General features: G+C 45.0%; 1 protein-coding gene across 2 annotated transcripts; it reads left to right on the forward strand.

Annotated features, from left to right (window-relative positions):
* Positions 1-746: 746 nt before the first annotated feature.
* LOC138481182 (C-C chemokine receptor type 4-like) lies at positions 747-25,150 on the forward strand. 2 transcript variants are annotated; one of them, XM_069613148.1, is made up of 3 exons: positions 764-857; positions 1,757-1,844; positions 18,581-25,150. In XM_069613148.1, exon 3 carries the CDS (start codon positions 18,650-18,652, stop codon positions 19,721-19,723), a length of 1,074 nt encoding a protein of 357 aa, XP_069469249.1. In that variant the 5' UTR covers positions 764-857; positions 1,757-1,844; positions 18,581-18,649; the 3' UTR covers positions 19,724-25,150. The 2 variants fall into 2 exon arrangements, with proteins under 2 accessions (XP_069469248.1, XP_069469249.1); XM_069613147.1 differs by lacking the exon at positions 1,757-1,844 and having other exon boundaries at positions 747-857.
* The last annotated feature ends 555 nt before the right edge of the window (positions 25,151-25,705 follow it).

The following is a 25,705-nucleotide window of genomic DNA, read 5'->3' on the forward strand; positions in this document are numbered from 1 at the left end:
TCCAGGCTTTTATAAGGCTATTGCAGGCTGCCACTATCCTCTTGCTCTCAATACATTTTCCGTCTTGGTCCAGGACAGTTATTTCAAAGGCACTCTGTCATTTGGCTCCAATATCTGAGTTTAGCACTACTGTTTGCAAAGTGACTTATGCAAAACCTGTTACTATTACAGATCTATCAACATAGTAAAATATGCAGCGAAGACAATCGCCCCTTAATATTTCTGGATTTTCTGTCACTACTGAACATGACAATGCCGTGTAAACCCCAAAAATACTTTCAGTATTTTTCCTTAGCCTTTTTTATTCTGGGAAAGAAAAAGAACAAAATTGAGAGAGCATGGGCTGGGACTGGATGGTAGTTTCAATACACTCATCTGGTTTAAACACATTGCTCAACATCTTCTATTTGGGATGTCCCCCCTCGTTTTAAGGTGCGCCATGGTCAACATTGTTATTCCTATTCAGCCCACCTGTTCGAACACAATCCCAGCCTTCACAATTATAGCCAATCCTACTTGCCCACATTTCCAGAGAAAAGCGAGGGGAAACCTTGAGGCAGCCACATTGCAGAAATCCCCAAACGTGCATGTACTTTTTAACATTGGTACAGAAAATTCCCCTCAGTTGAGTCATTGCCTAGTTCTGTAGTGCTTGCTTATGTCGGTTTCATTCTTTTCGTTTGCTAGACTTCCGGCTGAAAGTGAAATTCATTTGGAGAAGTAAAACAAAATCGATTAATGGGCATGTTTTTCTTCCCAAGCTACTGTCTGTGCCAGTCGAACGCATCAGTTCATACTCTGCTTCATTTCTGGACATGGAGCACATGGAGCTAAAATGGGTGATAGCTTTAATCATGGTAAGCATGTTTATTGTGTAGACGATGTGTGACAGTGATTCATTTATATCTGTTTGAATGAACGTATGTTTGCTCGTCTTTCATTTTCTTTAATGTTCTGAAATTATATTTTCGTGACGAATGTGATGGAAATGTTCCCACCATAACCTGAAAACTACATATACCTTTATCTAGTGGTACATTTAATTGATCTTTGTTCTTAAATGTTATGGTTGGTGTGAAGTTTTAAGTGAATTCATTAATTATTTATAAAGCCTTAATACCAGAGACCAGTCTCTAAGCACGGAAGCAGGATTCGAACCTGTGTTGCTCTGGTTGTCTTGTGTCCAACACAAACACATTGCGCCTGAGCTATCCCCTTGGCCCAAAGAAACAATTGTTTACAGTGCAGCGTTTTGGGCTTTGTGTGGCTTTTCAGACGTATAGATTGCATATGAATGTATGGGGCTAGATGGGAAATCTTGGGAAAAAAGGCAGGCAATTTCCCTACAATATTTGGTGCGAGAAGCCATATTACTGCAAGATAGTTCAATTGGGTGTTGCAGTAGATCCTCACAATTCATTACCACATTACCACATCCTATGAGAGTACCTTGTCTCAGCATCATGCATTGACTCCTCCTTGTTTTGCTGGTAAGATTGTGAACACATTCTATGCTATAAGAAGTGAAAAGCAGGGTTTTCGGACACTTCAGAAAGCAGCGCACGTATATTATTGCTGACGGTCCTTCAAGCACCTTACCGATTTTTGATAGAACTGGTATCTACTAGGCCAAATAGGATGTTGTGAGACTATGATAGCTGCAAAGTCTCACGCATGCAAACTCAAGCAACATGAATTGCCTGACACAGAGCTGTGTTCTATTGTTGACGTTTTGCCATTCCATCTTCCTACACAGTGTCACAAGCAGACATCAAGATGTTCCTGCACTGAAAAGCAACAGTAGTAAAGGTGTCAATATTCCAAGCTAATAAGTACTTCAACTGGTAACAAAGCATATTTTTGAGTGACTGCTCTTCTTTTATTATGGGTTCTAAGATTGTTTTGGTCTTACTAGTCAATTATCCAGAGAAATAAGTCGCTACGCCTTAAAACAGGGTGTCGGAAATGCACAACAATTGATTAGAAAGATAGTGTGTATCATCTTGTGCTCTTGGGAAAACCCTACTGAGTCATTTTTATTTTGGAAGATGCAGTCCTTGGCTGTCACTGTCTGCTGTGGCCATTGAAAACCATTTATATTGGCATATCACTGAAGTCAACCCATGATGTTGCTTTTGTACCCAGGGCATATGGATATCATATCCACTATGTACTCAACAGGTGAGATTGTTCACTATAGTCAATGTTGGTAAAGTAATATCATGGTGTATAGTACACTTTAAAGAGAAAATAATTCGATTATATATCGTTAAAGCGCAAGATGAATAAAATCACTTTTTAAAATGTCATACATTCTACAAACTTCTAACACGTTCCCAACCATGCAATAATATACTCACCTCAGTGTATTAACCTGATCCAGCAACCTTTCCCCAACCATTAAAGTACAACAATTCCCAATAACATACTTCCGCTAAAATTAGAAACATTCTTAACCACCCAAAAAACGAAGTCAGAATTGTTCAGTTTCCATGTCAGAACTTTCTGCCACTCTTCTATTGCAGCCATATAATTTTAAGAACACCCTTTTACATTTGAAACAAGATCTTGTCAAATAAGTGGTAGTCTTTGTGAGATGGGAAGCACTTTCAAAAATGCCAGTGCACATCATTTAATTTGGAACTTCACAAATAGTCTTGTAAGTACATTTTTGCATTGCAACTTTGATTTCCTTCTTCGTTGGAATTGCTGTAATGTCTCACATCCCAGGTATATTAGTCAAGACAGGAATCTCAGCTAGCGAGTTTTTATATTTCATTTGATAATAACTGCCTTCTGCGTTTATTAGCTTTTTGGATATTATTATTTGAACTATTAATTATTAATGTTTTCAAGACAAATGTCAGGGCCCTAGACATGAGGAAAACATACCCAGTTTAAGTGTAACATTTCTGTTGGAGTACTTCTTACCGAAACACGTTGACCTTGTGACAGAACGCCCTGCCTGGCTCTGTAGGCGTGTGTGAGGGACAGGTCCCACTTCATGGTGTGGCGTCAGTATGGTGAGGATGCCTTAGTCACAGTTAAGAAACACGCATCCTACTACCACGACCTTATAACCCTCTCAATAAGGGACAAGGCATGCATTTCCTGTAGCCATATTGGCATCCCCAGATAGTTAAGAGGACTTCCATTCCCACAGGATAATTTTCTTTGCAACCAGCGAAGCCCTAAAGAGCAAACACTTTTGCGGATGAGTAAACTCCTCCAGCAAAGTATCCTCTCCTAAAATCAGTGTGTCAAAATCATAGTCTAAATTTCACCCCAACACCTTGTTCAACACAACTGCAATGTCATAACAAAAATTCCAGACCTTTTGACCATCCCAGAACATGTGCTCCAAAGGGCTGGCTTTATGCTTACATCTCCAACACGCGTCAGAGTCAATCATCCCCATGTGTACATCCTATCAGGTGTCCAATAAACCCTATTCAGCAGCTTGATATGCCTTACCCTTCCACCCAAGTTAAGGGACATTTTTGGAATGTTACCACGGATTGAAAGTGCACACAAAAAAGAGAGGAGAAAAACAAATGTATTTAACCTGAAAACCTAGGTCCCTGTCCCTACAAAAGACTCTAACTGTCCCTTGCTGCGTATGCCTTCGCCTGGTTAGCGGTGATGGGGCGCCTATCTAGGTGAGGGATAGAAAGAGAAACCTTGCCCTCCCTCAACTTTAAATCATGATTTATATGACAATAAAACACAAATGCAATAAAAAAGTACGTCTGGACTAGTATCCAGTGCAAGATGTATTATTTGCTGTCCAAGCACCTTATGTAAAAACTCTGGTCAAGGAGGACAATCCTGTAGCTTGCTAGAGAGTAGGGCTTCTTTCAGATTTATTCCCCATGAATGTGTCTTGTTTAAACTAAGTGCTTATTCCTGCGTTCCTCAAAATGAGTTTCCATAAACTGGCAAATAAATAGAATAAGTGAAAGGTTATTTTCACTTCCAATGAATTTATATGTTAATTCTACTTGGGGGGTGTGCAATTATAATGGGCACACCCTCACTAGTCGACTGTTTCCGATGGAACGTATCTGCGTTTGCCACCTTCTTCGGTGCGGACGGTTCCGTATCCTGTCTGAAACTCCTTGTTGCTCATTCTTTTGCCAGAACGATGGACAGCATTGATAGCTTCTTGCTTACTATCAGTAAAGGACTTCAATTGTGGTACTAGTTGTGGCTTCTTGGACTGGAAAGTAGACTCACAATTCGCGGAGTCTGGTCAATAGTTGAATCGTGTTATGTCTTTCAGCTGCTCGTCACATATCTCAAAGTTCTCATTGCTACTAGCTCTGTGACTGTGGCCGAAACCCATCTCGCCTTTGCCATCTCAGAAGTGAGGCAATTAGCCTTGCTTTCCGCAGCTTGGCATTCCCTAATTGTGTTTATTTATTGTATTTATTTATTTAGCGCGAAACAATGGCCAAGAGGCATGGAGGCGCTTAACAAGACGAGAACAACACTTAACAATAAATCAGGTACATGTGTGCCACACAAACGTTTATAATACTAAGAGGCCATATGCTCTTGTTTATCTGCATGTAGAATGACCTCCTGAACAGATGCAGTGTCCTCATCCCCTCGCAATGAGCCCAAAGCAGACCTTAGAGATCTATATTCCCCAAAGGGGCACTCCTTCATGTTACCCTACAGTGTATGATGATTGGCCAATCCCCCTTTTTTGTTTCCTTCCCGTGTCTCCCAAACACTCTTTTTTTCTACCCACAAACTAAGATCTGGTGACACCATCGTAAGGTCACAATGAGCCACTTTCTGGACAAGGTTCGGATGCAGTGAAACCTCGACCGTGGTAATGGGCATGTATTAATATTGGATAACATAAAATAACTGCTTTCAATAGCACATGCTCCATTGTGAGTTACTCTACAATTAACTACCAATTCTCTATGGTGGTCACATACTGTGGGGAGGTCTCTGGAAACATCAGCACGTCACTGAAATGAGACACATATGCACATTGTACTGTTTCATGCTATGCTATAGTGTGGCTTACCTAATGGACGTCTGTGTTTTGTATTGTTAGTTTAACTTGTCCTCTGAGACAGCATCACTGGCTACCTGAGCATTTGAGGCCTCCAGGGATCCTTCCCTGTTGGTGGTGGATTGTATTTGTGATTTGCTGATATATTCAGCTGGCATCATTGTTGAGGCTTTCTTGTCCTACTGGGGCAGCTTTGCCTAAATGAATTGCACTTTTACATATGCGATGATGTTCCCTTTGGAAGTACCTGTGGTTTGTTGTGTATGTACATGGCATCAATGCTGAATTACTTAACAATCATTCTCGTGTACATTATTTCTCTAATTAAATGCTTTTACTTTAGTTCTTATTCATACTCTGGCACCTAGTGGAACTGCAAGAAGGCCTTGACCTTAAATGCACTGTTAGGTGTATCATCTTTCAAAACATGCACCTATTTCACATGGGAGCAGGGTACGTACAATGGCCTCCAGGTAAATATTTCTGCAACAGCCCTGCCGATTCAAGTTAAGAGATCTGCTCAACTTATTTTGCATGTGACTGCATGGTATTCGCTGTGCGGGCACGCTGCATGTAGCTCTGCGCTTCATAGCTTACAGCTCAGCCAAAATATTCTGTCGAGCTGTCACATATGAAGGTACACTGCATGTACAATATAGCAAATACCTCAACTATAGACAGTTGCCCTTTGGGTTCATACATAGTTAATTCCTGCTAAATTCCTCTTTAGCGCTGCGCCCCATAGCATATAGCATATAGCTGAGACCCATGAAAAAATGTGGTCCAGCTGTCATATAGTGTCTTTAATCTTTAATACTCTCCTTGCTTATTCTCCATCCACTCTCTGGCTCCCAACATCTCCACGCTAGACTTCTTTGCTTCCTGCAGTGTCTAAACTCCAATTTCTGAAACATGCATTGTGCTGCTCCTATCCTCTTCTTAAACCATGGTCTGATGAAGGGCAATGCATCCTACAGCGCTTCAACGCCATTACTTATGGAAGGAGGCAATACACAAATATAAGATAAGATTCCGTTTATACATGTATATATATATATATTCTTTTGTCAGTCTTTCATAAGAGCTTACCTTCTATGTGCTGTTGACCAAGGATCAGATTGACACATGCATACCAGTCTCCTAGAATGATAAGCTTTCATGAAATGTTACCTATCGTCAGCTATGGTAAGCATTACTTACATAGCAGAGTGATGTGTGGACACTGGTGTATTTGAGCATGCTGGCAATCCATAGCTTTTTGTTAGCTATGCCAATCTGTCCATCATCTTCCCATAGTTCTCATGTTATGTTTTATCCCATTAGCTCACATGCCATAACTGGTGAATTCCTTGGGTTTTTTTGATTTTACTTGTAACCGTAACATCCATTTAACAAAGTTTTTTCACTGGATTTCATAGGTTTTTATTTAGGCAACATGACCTGAGGAGGGGGGCCATTACTGGTCGGGTAATGCCCCTGGGGCCATAGTTAGAAGCATGAGCGAAGCAAGGGTTTTAACGGAGCCCTGGGGGCATTACCCGACTGGTAATGGCCCCTCTCCTCGGGTCATATTGCCGTAAGTACCCCGGGAATGTCGTACTGGGACACTAATTGCAATTTTTCTCAATTTGAGAAACACGGCTACAACCGTTTCTCACTACACATAGTCCCTTCTCCCATTCCATGGTGGCCATTTGCGGAAACCACTCCGGACACTGCAGGGGTCGGAGCCTTCTCAGGGAGGTAAGGCCCGAGCAAGGACCAATGAGCTTGCCGGGTACTAATAGGGCAACTTAACCATAAAGTCCCTATAACAAAGTTTTTTCACTGAATTTGATAGTTTTTCTTTAGTGCAACTTAACCATAAAGTCACAGTATCAGGTAATAATGTCCCCATACATAATGTCCCCATACATAATGTCGGTGGGAAAAGCCATTGGCAACATTATATATGGTGACATTATGTATAGGGACGGGTTGCTGGGATGTCACCTACTCCCCTGCAAAAAAAAAAAAATCGGGGGTTGCAAGGGTGTCCCCCGCATGTTCACTGTAATAATGTTTATTCAAAAAACAGCTACTTTTTTGTCAGGGGTCATTTTTGCGGGGACATTATTACATGGAACCAACATCCCTTTAACGAAAAAAAATCACTGATTTTCATAGGTTTTTATTAGTGCAACTTAACCATAAGAACCCTTTAACAAAGCTTTTTCAGTGAATTTCATTGTTTTATGAGTGAAAATGTTTCATGATGTTACATCACTGTAAATAAGTTATTGATATTTATCTTTTAACATATATCAACTATAAGCTTCCTTTAACAAACATATTTTTTTTTTGCAACGCATACTGATGTGTGTCTTTATCAGCAGCGCATGCTGGGGATACAAATCATGGTTTAATTGCCTAGTGCATGAGGCTCGACATTGACCCCAGCTCCCCAAACCGACCCTGTTATCCACTGCACCTAGCCTGCATCCTAGTTCAGTGTCCACTATACCCTCATAATGTGTCCAATTGCCAGTGCTCATAGCTCCACAATCCATGCAGCATGCGCTTCGGCCATGCCGCATGCCCCAATAAACAAATAAGAGTAAACATTTGTCCTTGCCGAGGGTCAGGCCCACAGCCCATTCATCAAAGTTACATCACTATTTTTTGTACTTATATTTTGACACTTTCAAAAAAGTAAAACACATGACAGATTTGCAAAAGCATGCTTTCATGTCCTTGCTAATGCTCCTTGTGCAGGTTTGTTGCAGTCCTGCTGCCAAGCCCTTTGGGCTGTAACCACAAGCAGACTTGTTATTTCCCATTCAATGCTAGGGCTTCGGCCATGCCGCATGACCCAGTAGGCAAATCAGAGTACGCATTTGTCCTTGTTCAGGGCCAGGCCCACTGCCCAGACACCAAAGTTATATCATAATGTTTTTAATTTACATTTTGACACTTTCGAAAAAATAAAACACAGGGAAGAGGTCTCTGTCACTGCCAACAGGTGCTTTGCTGGCACTTGCAGGTGTGGTGCTGCTGTGCCCCGGTGACACATGCCTTCCATTTTGCCTTCCCTTACCATCAGTGGGCAGCGCAGTGGTGGTGGCTGATGGTTTAGCCCTGTAGGCCCGGCCATGGGGCGTTGATGGGCTATCCCCCTCATCCTGAGTTGCCTGTGAACCTGTTGGGTGAAAAATAAAATGACCTGCTGTCAGTTATCATGCATACTTGAACGTGGGCTTGCTGGTCACACATGCTAGATGGTGGAGGGACATCCTACACATGTGGGCTGAAGGGTATCGGCAATTGCAGGCCAACGCATATGGCCACAGAAAGGTGGGGGTAGTGTCTGCTAACATTGGGCCCATCTATGCTAAGGGGCACATACTTGGGGTGGTCATTTGCCCAATGCATTGTCAAGGGGGGATGTTCAAATCCACCAGATTGTACTCCGGCCTCAGCACCGCCAACTTCCTCGATCCCCTCCATGTGGAGGATGGAGCTGGCCTTCTCCTCCCACTGGGTCAGGACAAGGCGGTCCATGGTGCCGTCCATGGTGCCGCCTCCTGTGACCAATGATTTCTGCCGATGTTTGGTGAGGAGGCTGCAGGCCCTGACCTTCAGGTCGTTCCATTGCTTCCTGCAGTCCTCCCCATCCCGTGGGACTGTGCCCACAGCAATCACCTTCTCGCTGATGCCTGCCTTTCACTGCCCCGATGTTTTGCAGTGGCAAGAACCATATAGCTCCTCAGAATTGCCCAACACGTCATCAGTGAGGACCTGTAGCTCTCCCTCAATGAACCTTTGCTTTCTCAGCCTGTTTTCCGGCTCCTGACTTGTGATTTCACTGTCCTTTTGGTTTGAATGGCTAGAGCAAATGGTGGATTCAGATCGGATTGAGTTTTTCAAGATGGCAGCCGCTGTATTACCGTTCCGGCAATGACGCTATTTCCGTTGGTGGTAATTCTGCCGGTGGAATTAGCACCGAAAGCACGGCAGTAACAGTAATTTCGCTGAATACATGTGATTTACCGCTGTGTGCTCAATTTTGGCAGTAATTCCACCAGGCGAAATTACTGTACCGTCAATGGTGAGTGCCTGCTCCTGACAAGTTGCAATATGGTGGTAATTTCGCCAGAACCACAGCGGTAACAGTAATTCTGCCCAACTCGTAATGAGCCCGACTTATCTCTTTTGAATTAAGTAATGTCCATCCTGTACTATTACCCATCAGGTACTGGTGTGTCGGCTCCCTGCTTGTTTTTATTTTCATGTATTTGTTTCCACTTTTTACATTATTTTACTTTTGTTTAGTTATATTCATGTCCTTTTAAACTCGCTCACGAGTAAGGCAGGTGAATGGACGCCTCATTATAATTTTTGTTGGTTATTTGATTTGATTTTTCTTGGTTCCTTGTAATGCTGACTCTCTCGGCAGGAAGGTGCCTAGCTTCCCCTCACAGACACGCTGTGCAGTTTTTCTTTGCTGTTCTCACCTGGAAGTGGAAGTGGTCAGGAATTCTCTGCTCTTAGAAGGCAGAACTGCTGGCCTCCAAATCCCATTAATTACTGGGGCTTCAGCTCCCTGCTCGTTTCTATTTTCATGTATTTGGTTCTGCTGATTACATTATTTTACTTTTGTTTCATTTGTTATATTCATTTCCTTTTAAACTGGCTCACGAGTAAGGCGGGTGAGTGGACACCTCATTATTATTTTAGTTGGTTATTTGATTTTATTTTACTTGGTTCCTTGTAACGCTGACTCTCTTTCCAGTGAGGTGCATGGCTTCCCTTCACAGACACGCTGTGCAGCCTTTCTTCACTGTTCTCTCCTGGTAGAGGGAGGGGTACAGCTCTCTGCTTCCATGACCCGTTATTACAAATAGCTCCGCCAGACACTATTTTACCTCAAGGTTGTGTATATAAACCTGCTAGTTCTTAGCCCATTTGAATGTCTACTCATTAATTCATTTTCTCTAGGAGCGCATATGGTGTCACGTCCAGGGGAGTTGCTAGGTCTGGAAAAGACCCGGGGCTAAGCTGATGTTGGAATTGTTGGGACGGGGGGCTAGCTAGTCTTTTGGCTGTAGCTCCTGAGATTCTATCCGGGGCTACACCCAAAAGATCAGGGGCTACAGCCCCCTTAGCCCCCCCCTAGCAACGCCCCTGGTCACGTCACAAGATGATCTACCAGTTACTGCTAGATATTCTGTGTGTTACAGAAACGTGGTTAAGAGACGCCTCTGCCCCTGAGGTAGTACAAGCATTACCACACAATTATAATACTATTTGCTTAGATCGTTCATCTACTTATCCTGGTAGGGGTATTGCACTGATTTTTAACTCACAATTTGCAATTGCCATTTGATTACTCTATAAAAATGGAAGCGTTATTGGTTTGTTTGGTCATTTCTGCTTCCTATGTGGTCCATATCTTAACAGTTTATCACCCTTCTGGTGCAGTTTCAGCTTCAGTAGCTTAATCTTAGAGATGGCTACTGAACGCCAATGTAAATTTACAAATGTACTCATAGGGGTTCATTACAAGTCTGGCGGTAGGGGATACCGGGCACCGGTAAGGAGACCCGTGCCGGTATTCCCCTACTGCCCGATTCCGAGGTCCCCTAACGGGAACCGTAAGGGACGTGTGGTCAGACCACACGTCCCTTACGGGTCCCGTTAGGGGACCAGGCCACTTAGTTACGGGCCTGCCATTAGCAGGCCCATAAATAGCGCCTTCCCTATTCCCATTGAGCCCTACAGGGGCTCAAATGGGAATGGGGAATGGTTGGTCCAATGGGGAATGGTTGGTCCAATGGGGACTTACTGGTCTTGCCTGGGTCGAACTAGACCGGTAAATCCCCATTGCACCACACCGGGCACGGTCACGGTATGGGAGGCAGCCATGGAGCTAATTGCTCCATGGCTACCACCATACTCGTAATGACCCTCATAGTTGGAGATTTTAACCTCAAATGTAATCTCCCATTGGATCTATCCTCTGTTCAATTTTCTCAATGCTATGAATGATTTAGATCTCATGTACATGGACCCACACATCGGTTATGAAATACATTGGATCTGATTATCGCTGCTAGCTTGTTGGCTACAGTTTTTCGGGAATTTCAGATAATTCGGTCTGACCATTCAGTTATTCCGTTCTTTATTAAATCTCAGATTGCCTGCTCCCTGCCTAGATTGTTTCAAACACTTAAACGAAGTTGGCATTCAGTTGCGAAGGCCAATATCATATCTTCACTCACTAATAATTGTGGCTGTGTTCAGTCCACGGATCTTTCTATGAAAGGGGCCCCTAGGGGTCCCTCGAGATATGGAAACAAGGCAATAACCATACACAAAAGGATGCGCAAGACACTCGGTTCAAATTCCCAATAATAGGGTTTATTGCAAGCAAAAATAGTCCCAATTGGCCAACTGTGGTCTCACGCCCCGCAACGTGAATTTTCTAGACCTCGAGGGACGCAAGAGAGCGTATTACGTACATCAGTTACATATCCACAAAATGCATATCATACAATCAGCTATGTCATGTTTAGCACCCCCCTTTATTAAGTTTCTTTGAACTCGGGATGACGGTGGACATTTCCGACGGGTATGACAATTATGACACTTTCGATGTCTATTCTAGTAACAATGTGCAATTAGAAAGTGCGGAGGCATCTTCTAGTTGTTGAACAGAACACAGTGGTTCTGTTCTTGGAAGCAAGCTGCACACGGGGGAAGAGTCACATTCCAAGCTTTGCTATCTATGAGGTACTATTCGTGTCCTGGGAGCCGACACGCTCTAAAGCGTTTTACGAAGGGGGGCTGTAAGAAGAGCATAATTCAAGCCTTTAGCTGCTTTATTCTAACATAATCTACCACAGTACGAGACTGGCTGGCAGCTGTGAAATGATTAAATGCCCTGCAGCTCTCCCTCAAGGCTACAGAGAGGGAGCGTGGGCATTCCTTTCTGGGCTACTCATGAGGAGTTTCAACAAACTCCTCAGTTCCGCGACCTTGCCCTTTCATATTCAGACAACAATGTTAACAGTTGAGCAGAGTAAGCAGAATTCGCAAGAATTGCAAGCTGCAAAGCAGTTTTAGACAGAAAGCAATGAGCAATGGTTAACAAGCAAAATGGCGATTCTTGCTATGTTTAAAATGGCTGCTTGTTCGTCAAGCATAGCAGTCTATATTTCTATAATTCTGTGCATAAGACGGTTGGCCTTCGGCCATCAAGTTACGTCTGTCATTCAAATGAAGGGTATTCACTTTTCCAGATTGACATCTACTCTAGCTCATGCTCTTGCCATAACAGCTGATTATTTCACCCCTTTACACCCTAGTATAAGTCACCATCAGAGCCTTGAATTGATGCAAACCTCAAAGCTCTGCATCTTAAATGCAGGCAAGAAGAACACAAATGGCATCAGCGCTACTTCCAAATTTTCAGGATATGTCTAAATCTTATCAGTGTACTATGCAGTGAAGCTAAGCTTGGTTTTTATGCAAGCCAGGTTGAAAATGCCCTCAACAAAACTAAGGAGCTGTTCTCTCTGGTTTGTTTTCTTTCCTCCAACTCTAACTCTTCAGCTAGTCTTGTTCCCACTCAGGATCTGTGTGGCTCGCTGTCAAGGTTTCTTATACGAAAAATTGATGATATTCGTTGTAAAATTTATGTGTCAACAAACGACTTGCTGTTCCATCCCAGTAGTGCCTAGTAGTGTCCCATCTTGGGGAGCAGGCTTCTGCTGAACTCAATAAGCTGAAGCGTGAGGGTGTAAGGACGTTGAGGCACCTGCATGGGTGTGTCCCGTAGTTATGGTTCATAAAACCATTGGACAGGTAAGGTTATGTGTTGACCTTAGGGGTTTAAACCGGTGTGTGGTGCTGGATACGTTTCCACGTAGCAATATTAGTGGGCTTGTTAGCATGGCTGCTGGTGGTAAAATGTTCAGCACACTTGATTTGGCCTCAGGGCTGTGATAAAGTTATAAGCCCCCGGGACCACTGTGGTAAGGCTTGCCCCTAGTACCTCAAGTAAGACACATGGACACAGGACTCATATCATTGGGCTCCCGGTGCGCACTGGCTTGTCGCGGGAACACCCCTTTATTTATACGCATGCGCGATGGCAGTACGTTGTTGTTGCGCTACGTGACACGGTCTCATTCCTCCTTTTTCATAACAAAAATTAAACAATCAGTGTCAACATGACAATCTTTAAAATGGTAACGTACCATACAGTGGTAGGCCCAACATGGGCAACAGTGGGGGACTCGGTCCTTTCAGATCTGGTCTCCCATTATGTAGTCTCTGAAGCACACTGGACATTTCCGGCTTTCTCTATGGGGGTATCTCTCTCTAGCCGATGCCTCTCTGACATCTTCTTCTGCCTCACCTCGTGTGGACTCGGCCTCTCACGCACCCTCTTCGGGAGTTGGCTCCCTGCTGGCGGTCCGGGCCGGAGAAGCTTCCACCTGTCGATCTCTCAGCTTCTCTCCCCTTCCCACCTTCTGAAAAAAACGGGAGATCCTAGTGACAGTTCCTTGTTGTTCAGCGGCAGTCACCATTGAGCTCTTACCCTGGATAACTCTCATGGGGGAGGGCTTGTAAGTGATGGACAGCTTCCCTTCAGGATAACGGTTTCGTACCAGGACTGTGTCACCTACCTCTATGTCTGGTGCTTTAAGATGTTGTCTGATGTCGTCACCCTTGTTGTGAGCTCTTCGGTCCTCTGACGTCTTGTTGTCATCAATGAAAGCCGGCGACCGACCTTCGCCTCTGGGAGAAGACCTCTTGGACACCTCCTGAAGAATGCTTCAGCTGGCGGCACCCCTGTAGATTGTTGAGGGGTGGTTCTGTACTCCCTTATAAACTGGTAAAGAGTTTTCCTCAGCTCATTCCCATGGCCTTGGACTATGCAGAACACTTTATTTAGCATCCTCAATAAGCATTCAGCCTCTCCATTGGCCACCACCCTATCCAAAAACTCCCGTAGCCCCCCACCCAATCCCCTTATATTATTTATAATCCAAAACCAACCCAATACATATATAAAATAACTAAAATAATAAAAAGGTCAATTGTGCAAAAGGTCAATTAGGACCACTATAATTAGGTCAATTGTAAAAGGTCAATTTGGGTAATACCATCAATACTGCCTGTTTATGTGGTGCTGTTGATACATTGGCCCATTTAGTGTGATGTTTTCCGCTCTGTTTAATAATTTGTGTAAACATTTTCTTTACGATCTTATGAAGGGCTCAGGCTATACCCAATGGCCTCCTGCCTTCCTACTGTTACTATCAGGTGAAGAGCTGCGCTTGATGGATTCCACCATGCAGGGGTGTTGCTGGGTCTGGAAAAGACCCGGGGCTAAGCTGAGGTCGGAACTGTTGGGACTGGGGGCTAGCCAGCCTTTTGGCTGTAGCTCCTGAGATTCTATCCGGGGCTACAACCAAAAGACCAGGGGCTATAGCCCCCTTAGCCACCCCCTAGCAACGCCACTGCCACCATGACACTGATTGTTTGGGATGATACTCTTATGAAGTATTATGACGTTTTGTAATTAATTTTGTGTGATTTTATGTCCAAAGATTTTTTTTTTATGCTAATGTTTTAAGATTGGCTCTCTTTGCAAGTTTGCCCGTATCCTGCAAGTAATTCCATGGTGATGTGTACGGGTTTTTGCTGTCGTACATTTGAATCCTAGTTGATCGAAATAGTCTCTGCATTCTAGTATCTTGTTTGGAGTGAGTTGGTGGTGTATGCATATCTCAATTGCGTCCATTTTGTTTTTGGTGGGAAATTTAATCAGTTTTATATTGCTAGATCTCATGTTTTCCAGGGAGGGGATGACGTGAAGCAGGTGAAGTAGGTTAGCTCTGTTCATGATGAGGTTCTCATCATGGCCTTGAGTTCTTTGTAGTTCGACCATAATATCTCGGTGATGGCAATGAGTGTCGAAAAAGATGGGCAGTAAAAGTCGTTTCAGTATTTTAGGGGTGTCGCATTTGATGGTGTTGTTCACTTGGGGGAGCGTCGTCAGAGCTCCAGGTGCCTTCTGAGTCTGAAATGTCTTCGCATGATAAAATAATGCTAGCATGCGAGGTGGTCTTACCTTTGTAATTTACGTCGACTATGTTAAGGGAAGAGCTTTCTTTGAGTTCTAGGGAAGTGTGAGCATCTGGTGTCTGTTCGCCTTCATGTGTCGTGAGGTTCATCAGAGTTTCCATTATCTGTTTGTCTTCAATAGCTTGTTCTTCAGATGTTCTTGGTTTTTGAAGGTTATTGTTTCCAGTGGGTTTTGGATCAGGGTTATTTGCTGCTTTCTCGTTCCCTTTCTCAGAAGGGGCAAGTATGTTTTTTGCGGGAAAGGCGAGGTTTCTCAGAAATGCTTGTGATCCCTTATTGTTTCTTTTTTTTCAGTGGTAGTTCTTTTTGTTTTTTAGGTTTTTCTATTATTTTCCTTGAGGTGTCAAAGATTGCAAAGGGGCCGGTCTCGTTATTTGGAATGGATGGGGAGGCTAGGTTAGTCAAGGCTTTTCCTTCTCTCTTTGCCATCGGTTGTTCAAGGCAAGGTTGTTTGATTCCCATCTGGTTCTTTGTTTCGGCTATTATTTTTGTCATGTTGCTCCTTTGAAGTTTCCTTAGCTAGTTGGGGATCGCATGTTTTGTCATGCGTGGGTATGTGGAGGGTTTTTTCTTTAAGCAGGTCTTATGGTATTGAAGTGGTTGTTTTTTCAGATTGTTTGGCCGATAGTAGTTTGATCAGTATTACAATGAATTGCTCCTTCTCTGCACGGTCTGCTCTTGCTAATTATAATAGTCTGCTTTGCCATTGGGCTGATGTTTCTGCTTCTTGGTCAAGGCGTATTTGGAGTTTGGTAATGAACAGCTCAGTATGAACTTGCTTTGTGTGCATTAAGGCAATGAGGGTTGCCTGGTCTTGCATGGTATCTTTTAGGGATTCATAATGTTTGATAAACGGGGCCAGTGCTTGGCTGGAAGCTGTGATTAGTGAGCTCTGAAGTTTTGCCATTGTTGTAGGGATTGGGATTTCAGGTTGATCGCAATTGTGGTCGCATTTGCACTTAGATTCTTCTGTATGGTTAGCGAGGTTCCATTGTTCCCTACGGGTTTAATGTGAGATTGCTCTTGTTTCGTTGTTGAGGCTCCATCTGGGTGGTACGAGTTGTGCCCGACAGGGGTGAGATGTCCAAAGATTGAGTCGTGTTTTTCCTGGTTCGAAATTATAGACTCAATTTCATCAATGTCAAGTGACAGTCTTGCCAGTTTTTTCTTTCCTCGATTAGCGCAGCTGTCAGTATGGTGTTGGAATTTGGAATGGTGCAGAGCGTAGTTTTGTTGCCATAGTCTTTTCACATGCATTGCTTTTATCTTTTCTTGAGTTGTCGTTGAGTCTTGAGTGTCTGTGTCTTTTATTGGTTCTGGGTACTCCTGGGCGGGTATAATTGATTTGCTACTTAAGTCTGGTTCTGTTGGGCTCTCTGTTTTCATTTTTCTTCCCTGGGGGCGTTTGTTGTTGGTTTTGTGGTTGAGCAGAGAGTTTTCCTTGTGTTCGTCCATGGGTGGAGTCCTATAGCTGGGACTTGTATCAGGCTCAGATGTAATTTTTGTAGTATACAGGGTTTGAGGGTTGAAGGGGTGGGTGGGTAGAGATTCCTTGATTCTCCTTTCCAGTTCCGATGTGCTCAGATCGTTCTTTTGTTGTTTTGTGCACGATTTGTTAGGTGAAGTGGGGTTGTAGTCTGATCGTAAAGGGGTGTTCCTTTTGTTGATAGGCGCCTCTATGGTGCTCTCAATTGCACAGTTATCTGAGTAGTTTAATATGGTGCTGTTGCCATTGACATGTAGGCTTTTCTCTATTTCTGCGGTGGATTGTAGGCGTGCTCTATGCCTAGGGAGCGGTCCAGTAGAGGCAATCATGTCAGCGTTTGTTGGGTTGAAGTCGTGAGCACCGAGGGAGTGCTTTCCATTGCTGGCTGAATAGAGGTAAGTGTGCAATCAGTGCGACACTGAGTAGGGTGAATTGGTTCAAAGGCGCGAAGCATGCAGTCCCCTTTACCCAATCTGTTATTTGAAATTATTCAGGCCCAGAAAGTTCTTCGGTGTCTAGGCGCAGTCAGAGAATTTAACTCGGAAGGGGTGTGTATGGAGGGTGGGTCAAAGGCACAAGGCCAGCAGTCCCTGTTGTCCAAGTCGCTTAAAAGCAAAAAAGTACTCAGAGTAAGAGTTGTGTTGGACGTTGTTTCAGTAAGGTAGTAGTGTGCAGATGCTCCCTGGAGGTAGTAGTGGGAGCTCTGCGTTAGGTTTGCGTGTTGATAACCAGGTCAAAAGCAAAGAGCCCGCAGTCCCTGGTATCAGTGCCGGAGTGAGCCCGGTTACGAATAGGGGTCCGGAGAGGTACGCAGTGTGAATGGGGGCAAAGTGACTACAGAGGGGGGAGGAAGCTTACACTGCCTGTCCTGTGTTGTAAAGTCTTACCCCATTTCTTAGAGAGAGAGGGTGAGCGGGCAGCTCAGCAGCAAAGCAGCAAAAACAGTGCGTGCCCTTCACTTGCGCAGGCTTAACGGTGCAAGGGCGGACGGGAGCTGCTTATCAGGACCAGCTTCCTGATGTGGGTGGAGCCAGCTGGTAGATGTTATTAAAGTGGTAGACACAGTTGAACGTAGTGCTTGTCCTCTGTTCTGCGGCAATTCAATTCGGGCACGCAGCAGGCGGTGAAGTAGAGTCACAAGCAGAGTTTGCGTGAAGGTAGGGATGTTGCAGGTGACGGATCAGTTGCAGTCACAGCTACAGCAAAAACAGCGCGCCCCCTTCACTTGTGCGGGCTTAACGGTGCAAGGGCGGGCGGGAGCTGCTTATCAGGACCAGCTTCCTGATGTGGGCGGAGCCAGCTGGTAGATGTTATTAAAGTGGGAGACACAGTTGGACGTGGTGCTGGTCCTCTTTTCTGCGGCAATTCAATTTGTCCGTGCAGCAGGCGGTGAAGTAGTCACAAGCAGAGTTTGTGTGAAGGTAGGGATGTCGCAGGTGACGGATCAGTTGTAGTCGCAGCTACAGCAAAAACAGTGCGCGCACTTCACTTGCGTATGGCCTGTTATAATTTCAGTCTAAATAGGCACCTGAATAAAACAATGAAGATGTGTCTTAAATTCTGAATTAAAAATGTGTAATGGTGAAATGTAAATCTCTGTTCACTCTTACAATTGGAGGGTTGCGCTTATTTGATTTGCTTCTTTATAAAGATCAATACCCTGAAGGGTTGCAGCTTTTCAGTCCAGTTGCAGCTGATCAAAGAAGCTAAAGATGTCTGTCTGCCTTACAATAAATCAGTAAAAGAGTTGTGATTGTTTGTTCATTGCAATAAAAAAAAGCTTTACAATTGTACATAAAAGTGAACTTTGATTTTGTTTCTCTAGGAATTGAAAGGGATGTCATTATATTTGCCACTGGACATTGTTGAACAACACATGTATTTGGAGCTCTGTTAAAGCACTTTTTGTTCTTTTTTTCTCACAGGAGTAAGTTCAGAGCAAGGCACATCTCTGCATCTTGGACCTTTTCCACAATCTTTTGACCACAATCACAATGGAAACGATAGCGCCAAGTGACAATGAGCCTTTTACAGGGAGTTCCCCTGTGTATGATGATTATGACAGCACCGATGTTCCCCCAATTTTCTTGTGTGAGAAAGAGGAGTTCATGAGGTTTGGATCCGTTTTTGTCCCAGCCTCCTACTCGCTTGTGTTCATATTGAGCATGACAGGAAATACTTTGATCCTGATTGTCTTGGCAAAGTGCGAAAAGCTGGCAAGTGTCACAAACATCTTCATTCTGAACCTCGTCCTCTCTGACTTGCTCTTCTCAGTCTCACTGCCCTTCTGGGCCGTATACCACTCCTCCCAGTGGATCTTTGGGAACATCATGTGCAAGATAATCAGCTGGCTCTTCTTCTTGGGATTTTACAGCTCGGTCATGTTCCTGACTCTCATGACAGTCGATCGGTACCTGGCGATCGTGCACTCCCTGTCCACCACCAGCGCTCGGCGAGTTCGGTACGCCACTGTGGCAAGCCTGGCTGTCTGGTTTATTAGTCTGGTAGTAAGTGCCCCAGAGCTCATCTTTTCAGGGGAGAGGAGGAACTCCAACGGTGAAGCACTGTGTGAAGAAATAACATTTGTGGGAGAGAGTTATCATACATGGAAAAAGGTCGCGTTTTTTCAGCATTCAGTGATGTTCTACCTAGTGCCCCTAGTCATTGTTATCTTTTGCTACAGCCGAATACTCATAACCATCACAAAGAGCACTCTGCACAAGAAGTGCCGGGTAGTGAAGCTTGTGTTCTTCATCGTTCTGCTGTTTTTCCTCTGCTGGACACCCTATTACCTCATCATCTTTGTACTGTTCTGGCAGAATGTCTTTTCTTATTCTACCTGTGACACCACTGTTGATTATGCATACTACATCTGTCGAAGTGTCGCCTATTTTCACTGTTGTGTGAACCCTTTGTTCTACACGTTCTTAGGTACCAAATACAGAAAGCATTTCTCTTACCTCATTAAATTGTACTGTCTTCCTACCAAGGCTTTGAAACAGCAAGCTGTAAGCATCAGACTAAGTGCTCTCAGTAATCAGTTTCCTAACACCCTTTCTTCTGACTGATGCCAGAAAAACCAAACTGAAAAGACAATATCATACCAATGGATAATCTGAAGAATTAAACTCACAAGTGCCAGCATGAACCTAGGGCTAAAGCAGCAAACGGCAAACGTCAGTGTGCTCAGATCCTTGTGTTATCACTGGCTTGCTAAATGATATACAGATGTGTTCATCGATGGAAATCTGCAAATCAGTTTCGAAGAACGATTTGTGGTTTATGCTTTGCCATGATTTCTTTGGATTTTTCACCTCTTAACTCCCAGACTACCCTAAAGCGCTGAGATTCTTCTGCTATCTTCCTCTCAAATCTCAACCAATTGCTAATGAGCTGCTATGAGTAGAAGAGGGCCTCTAGTTTGATTGTTAAGTCATTGAATGTAATATTGAAAATGTTGCTGGTGTGAACAACACTGATCAGGTTTGCCAGTATGTAGTGTGGAGGAGGGAAAAGGGCACCTGGAAAATGAAGACACTTCAACATAACCTCCTTTTGTTTCTGGGGTGAGACAGAGATGCTAGCGGAGGTGTCTGAAGAGCTGTATCCCCACATTGATTCTGTGTGGCACAATATTCACCCTTGTTCCATGAAGGCAGAGCACAAGAGTAGGACTCAGCGGAAGTTGCTGGTGTACCTGAACATGAAGGTCAGAATCATTTTGCTGGACCAGAATCAAAGAAACTGTTCAAAAGTCTGGTCTCAGGGAGAACTGTGTAGTAGCACCATCACAGATCCCTGAGTTCCCCAGATGACCCCAAAGGGAAGCGATGGCTTTTAGAAACATAACTATTGGACCCGGGAAGCATAGTTTGAAGAACCCATTGGCGGGAGGAACCATACTTTTGCTTTTACAGTTCAACCCCCTATCATGGTAGAACCATGGTGGAAGGAACCATAGTTGAAACTAGAAGAAAGGAAGCTTGCTTCTCTGCACCCTAACCGGAGTCATACACTCCTGAAGCTGAACTCTTTATAGCAATAAACACCTGTTCTGGGGGCCTGCCTGAGTGGTTTCAGCTCATGACCGCAGTTAGAAGCTTGAGCGACATTTATTTACTGAATCTGTAACTATATAACTGTTTTTTAAGCACTCTGAAATTTTGTTTGTGTTTGTCGCTGTACTGACCTCCTTATTACTCTGTAGTTTTAATTATGTAAGTTTCAGGGGAGTTATCGAGGTGTGCCCTTTACTACAATTCACGTTTATAGTCATTGAAGATATTATTTCATAGTACACGCTCGGTAAGACTGTGTTTATCCACAGGAGGAAGGGGGGACTGGATTTCAGTGAAAATCCTGAGAAGCATGCAGGTTATCAACATTATTGTCTTTCCACCTAGCCACAGACTACACTTAAAATGTACAATTTTCACTATATGGTCTAAAAACAATACCCTGAATAGCCTCTTACGTTATGTACTGCGTTTAATAACAAATGTACGAAGTGAGTAAGCAGAGTCCTCTGTACACATCGTCTCCGAAGTAGCCACTGTGGAACATGCAATCTTACTACATGCCCACTAGCTCTCCTAGAGCACCACCTACTACGCATTCACAACAATGCATAGTAACTCTAATGGGACCGTCTTGGTCCAAGGCCCTCAGGCCAACCTTCACCTCTTTGATAGACGCTTCCCGCGCCTCATCAACTTCCTTTCTTCTCCGGCTGTCCCCTTGACTACCTTGACTTCCCCCTCCCTCTCTGCCCCCTCTCGGGCTCCTTCTACACCTCTGCAGGGGGTACCTCTGATCTGTACCCCTCCCCGGAAGTCCTCAAGGATGGCAACCTTCTCCACATTGCCACTCTTAACTCTCGCTCTGCTGTCAAACACTCCTCTGATATCTGCCGCCTTCTGGAAGAATTTGACCTCAATGTCCTCGGTCTCATCGAGACATGGTTCACAGCCAGCTCTGTCACTAGCTTTGACACGCTCCTACCTAATGGCTACAAGATCCTCTCCGTGCCCAGGTCCTACCCCTCTGGTTGGGGTGCAGTCCTGATCTTCCCCGAGTGGATTCCTGCCTCTGTCATTCCTACGCAGGCCTTCTCCTCTTTTGAATGCCTCGTTTGCAGGCTCTCTCTCTCCCCTAACCATTCCCTTTCTGTGGCTACTATCTATCGGCCACCTGGTCAGATCTCCTCCTTTGCCTCTGAGTGGGCTGACCTCTCCTCCTGACTCCTGGCCTAAACCACTCAACTCGTCCTTCTTGGAGACTTCAACATCCACCTGGATGCCTCCTGTCCTCCCTCTGGACTCTTCTAACACCTCTGGGACTCTCTCTCACTCACTATTCTCCCCTCTGGCCTGACTCACTCTGCAGGGCACACTCTGGATGTTCTGATCTCCTCAGACCTTCCCCTTTCTGTCCCTCTCACCACTCCTTTCTCCTGGAGTGATCACTTTCTTCTTTCCTCCCATCTCACCCTCTCTACCTCTCAGGCAAGCCACCTCCATCACTGCCACCCACCTTCTCGGTCATCCGACCCATGAAGTGCGTGTCAGCTGTGGCTTTTGCCGCCACCTTCTCACCCCCTCTTCCCCCTTTGGCTGTCTCTCACCCTGACACAGCCCTCTCCATGCTCCACTCTGCTATATCTGATACTCTTGATATCCTTGCCCCTGTCATGAGAATCTGCCTGAAGCCCAAAGCCAAGTGTAACTCCTGGTAGGACTCAGACCTCGTCACCCTAAAATGCAAGTGCAGGGTGTCTTAGAGGAAACGGCATGCTTCATGTACATCCTCGGACAAACTGGCCTGCTGCAAAGGCAATACCGGCTCTTCGTCCTCACCAAGAAGAGAGCTGCATCCCTGCAGCATCTAACAACTCAACTGAACTCTTTAAAATCTGCAAGGAACTGGGCAATCCTGCTGCAGTCTCTACCTCTCCTGTCCCTTCCCAGGCCCTCTGCACAGCACTGGCTTCTCACTTCATCTCTAAAACTCAGGACATCCTGTCCTCACTCTCCTCCTATTCCCTCCCTCCCCCTACTCCCTGCTCTTCCTCTGGCCCTTGTGCAGCGACCTCCCTCCTTCTCTGCCTTTCCCCTTTTCTCTGCAGACATGTTTTCTAGACAAGTCCGATTTATGAAAGTCTTGTCGAAACAGGTTCACCTCTGTTCCTCCAAAACTATCAAGGACCACATCGACTCCCTTGCCCCTGCCCTGGCTGCTTTCTGCAATCACTCCTTCACCACTGGAGTTTTCCCATCCCCCCTGAAGCAATGCCTTGTGCACCCTCTTCTTAAGACACCCTCTGCTGACCCCTCCTGCCCGGCTAACTATCGCCCATTCTCCATCACTCCCTTCCTGGGCAAGCTCCTGGAGAAACTGGCCGTCTCCCAGCTTAATCTCCACACTGAATCTGTTGGTTGTCTTCATGACCATCAGTCTGGCTTCAGAGCTGCCAGAAGCACGGAAACTGATCTCCTGAAAATCTGTGAAGACCTGCCCTCCAACCTTGACTCTAACACCCCCTATGTTCTCATCTTGCTTGATCTCTCTTCTGCCTTTTAACACTGTCAACCATGCCATCCTGCTCAACCGTCTCCGTGATAACCTGGGTATCACTGGTCAGGCTCTGGCTTGGCTGACTTCTTTCCTCTCTGACTGACCCTCCCAGGTCCAACTTGGGTCCTTCCTCTCTGCTATCTTTTTCTCTACCTGTGGTGTCCCCCAGGGGTCTAACCCCTCTCCCTGGCTGTTCAACCAATACCTGGCACTCCCTGCCCACTGCATCGCCGCTCCCAACTTTCAGTGCTATGCGGATGACACCCAGCTCATTTTCAGGCTACCCTCGGCCTCCTCCTCTCCTTCCCTCATCTCTGACTGTCTGTCTGCTATCCAGGAGTGGTGTGCCGCCAATGACCTCTGCCTTAATGCCAGTAAGACTGAGATTCTCCTCATCAGCACACCCGCTCCCTCCTTCCCTGCAGCTCTCTGGCTGGCCTCTCTTGGCCCTCTTCCTGCTCCCATCTGCAAGGCTAAAAACCCCAGGGTCATCTTCTACTCCCCACTCTCCTTCTCTCCTCACATCTCTGACGTCTCTAAGAAGTCACACTGCCAGCTGCACCTACTCAGAGTTATTTTTCCTTTCCTCTCCTTCCCCCAGAAGCTCACTGTCACCAGAGCTCTGGTTCTCTCTAGGCTGGACTATTGCAACAGCCTCTTTCTAAATCTGCCTGCTTCTACTCTCCGCCCTCTGCAACTTATCCAGAACAGGACAAGGACTGCAAACTTGTCCTTGGCCTCAAGCCCAGGGATCGTATCTCTCCAGGACTGAAATCTCTGCGCTGGCTCCCAGTGGCTGCAAGGATTAAGTTCAAAACCCTCTGCATCATCCACAAGACCTTCTGGGGCCTCAATACCTCCAACTCTCTCTTCCTAAATATCTTCCTTCTCGAGCTCTTCGCTACTCCGCCTCCAACTCCCTCAGGGGCCGTCGCTTCTCCAAGCAATTAGTTGGTGGTAGATCTCTTCCCTCGGCTGGTGCCTCCCTCTGGAACAGCCTACCTGCCTCCTTTAAACTTGAGAAGAACCATCTCTGGTTCCGGAAGCTCCTCAAAACCTTTCTCTTTGCTTCTGCTTTTTCTCCTCTCCTCTGCTGACCTCCTAGCTGTAACTGGAACTGCACTGGCTACCTGGACACCCTCTGATCTCGGGACCAGGTCCCTCTCCCGCCAGCATTTCACACCTGCACTGCCCACCTCCCAACCTCCGCACTTGGGGACTGTCTCTGTATCCCTACAGTCCCCCTCCCAGCCCTTGACACCTGATGTCTGCACTTACCCATGCACTTGCCACATGCTGGCCGCTAAATACTTATTGTTATCATCTTTGCCATGTACTGCACTTTCCCTGCCCCCTTCCCACGCACTTGCGCAATCTGAATGAGACCTGGCCTAGTAGGATCGTTGTCCGTCCTCCCTTGTTCCCCTCCCTTGCCTTGTCGCGCCTTGAAACACTTGTGTATAGGTGCATTATATATGCCATATCATATCATAACAAACAAAACATTCTTGTTACAGCATTTAGTTAGTTAATTACTTCAAAAGCCATTTACAAACCTATGTTCTGTCCATTCCCTCACACTAATATCAACCATATCTTAGCAGTGGACTCATTTTAGTTGCCGCCATTGTTTTAAGTGTGGGGCAGTGGAGAATTAGGCCTGAATTCCGGATCTTTGTGGCTGCCATATTGATTTCAGCACCTTTGCTTAGAGTAAGGCAGGTGGGTGTAAGAATGTGATTGAATTGCTCAGCCTTCTTACCAGGACATTAACAGTCAGCTACATGCTTTTTTTAAACTCTGAAGTGTTATTGTTTTTGTAACCATTTTATTGCTCATGCTAGTCCGAATCTGCACAAGTAAATTGTTGTTGTATGTGTATACAACATGAGTTGCTATAGTAAAAACATTTAGTTGCTTCAGTTTCCATTGTAATTCCTGTTTCATTAATGTTTTCTGTACGCTTTTCTTCTTTGCGTTTAAGTCTGTTTTGTCTGATTCCTCTTTCACAACATTAGTCCAGTTCCCATTTCTAAGAATAAAATTGATTGTATTTCTTAAAGGGATCCGTCATAATGAAACCTGAAGCGGATATAGCTTCTGATTTGTTTCCGATATTTTAAAGTGGCTAAGGGTTTTACTAGCCTGATGGTAAATAGCATCTCTTTTCTTTTGCAGAGATCTGCAAATCTTATCTTATTTGAAACGTTTCAAATCTTAGTTATCTATCTTAGTTGAAACGTTTCAGTAAAAATAAACCGTGTGCAGCTGTGTACAGTTTTCAGAGCCGTGGAGTTCTGATTCGGAGTCTGTCTCCTGTGCCTCTTGCCTTGGGGTGTGCCATCTTTAAAGCCTGCACCCGGCACGGTACGTGCGCGGTGTGCGGCTATGTGCCGTTTTCAGTGCTTGGGAGCAGTGGAGTCTGCTGTGCCTCTTGCCTTGGGGCGTGTCCTCTTTAAAGCCTGCACCTGGCGCGG

Source organism: Ambystoma mexicanum, chromosome 5p, assembly GCF_040938575.1.
Source record: "Ambystoma mexicanum isolate Mex_15411 chromosome 5p, UKY_AmexF1_1, whole genome shotgun sequence".
Taxonomy (NCBI): domain Eukaryota; kingdom Metazoa; phylum Chordata; class Amphibia; order Caudata; family Ambystomatidae; genus Ambystoma; species Ambystoma mexicanum.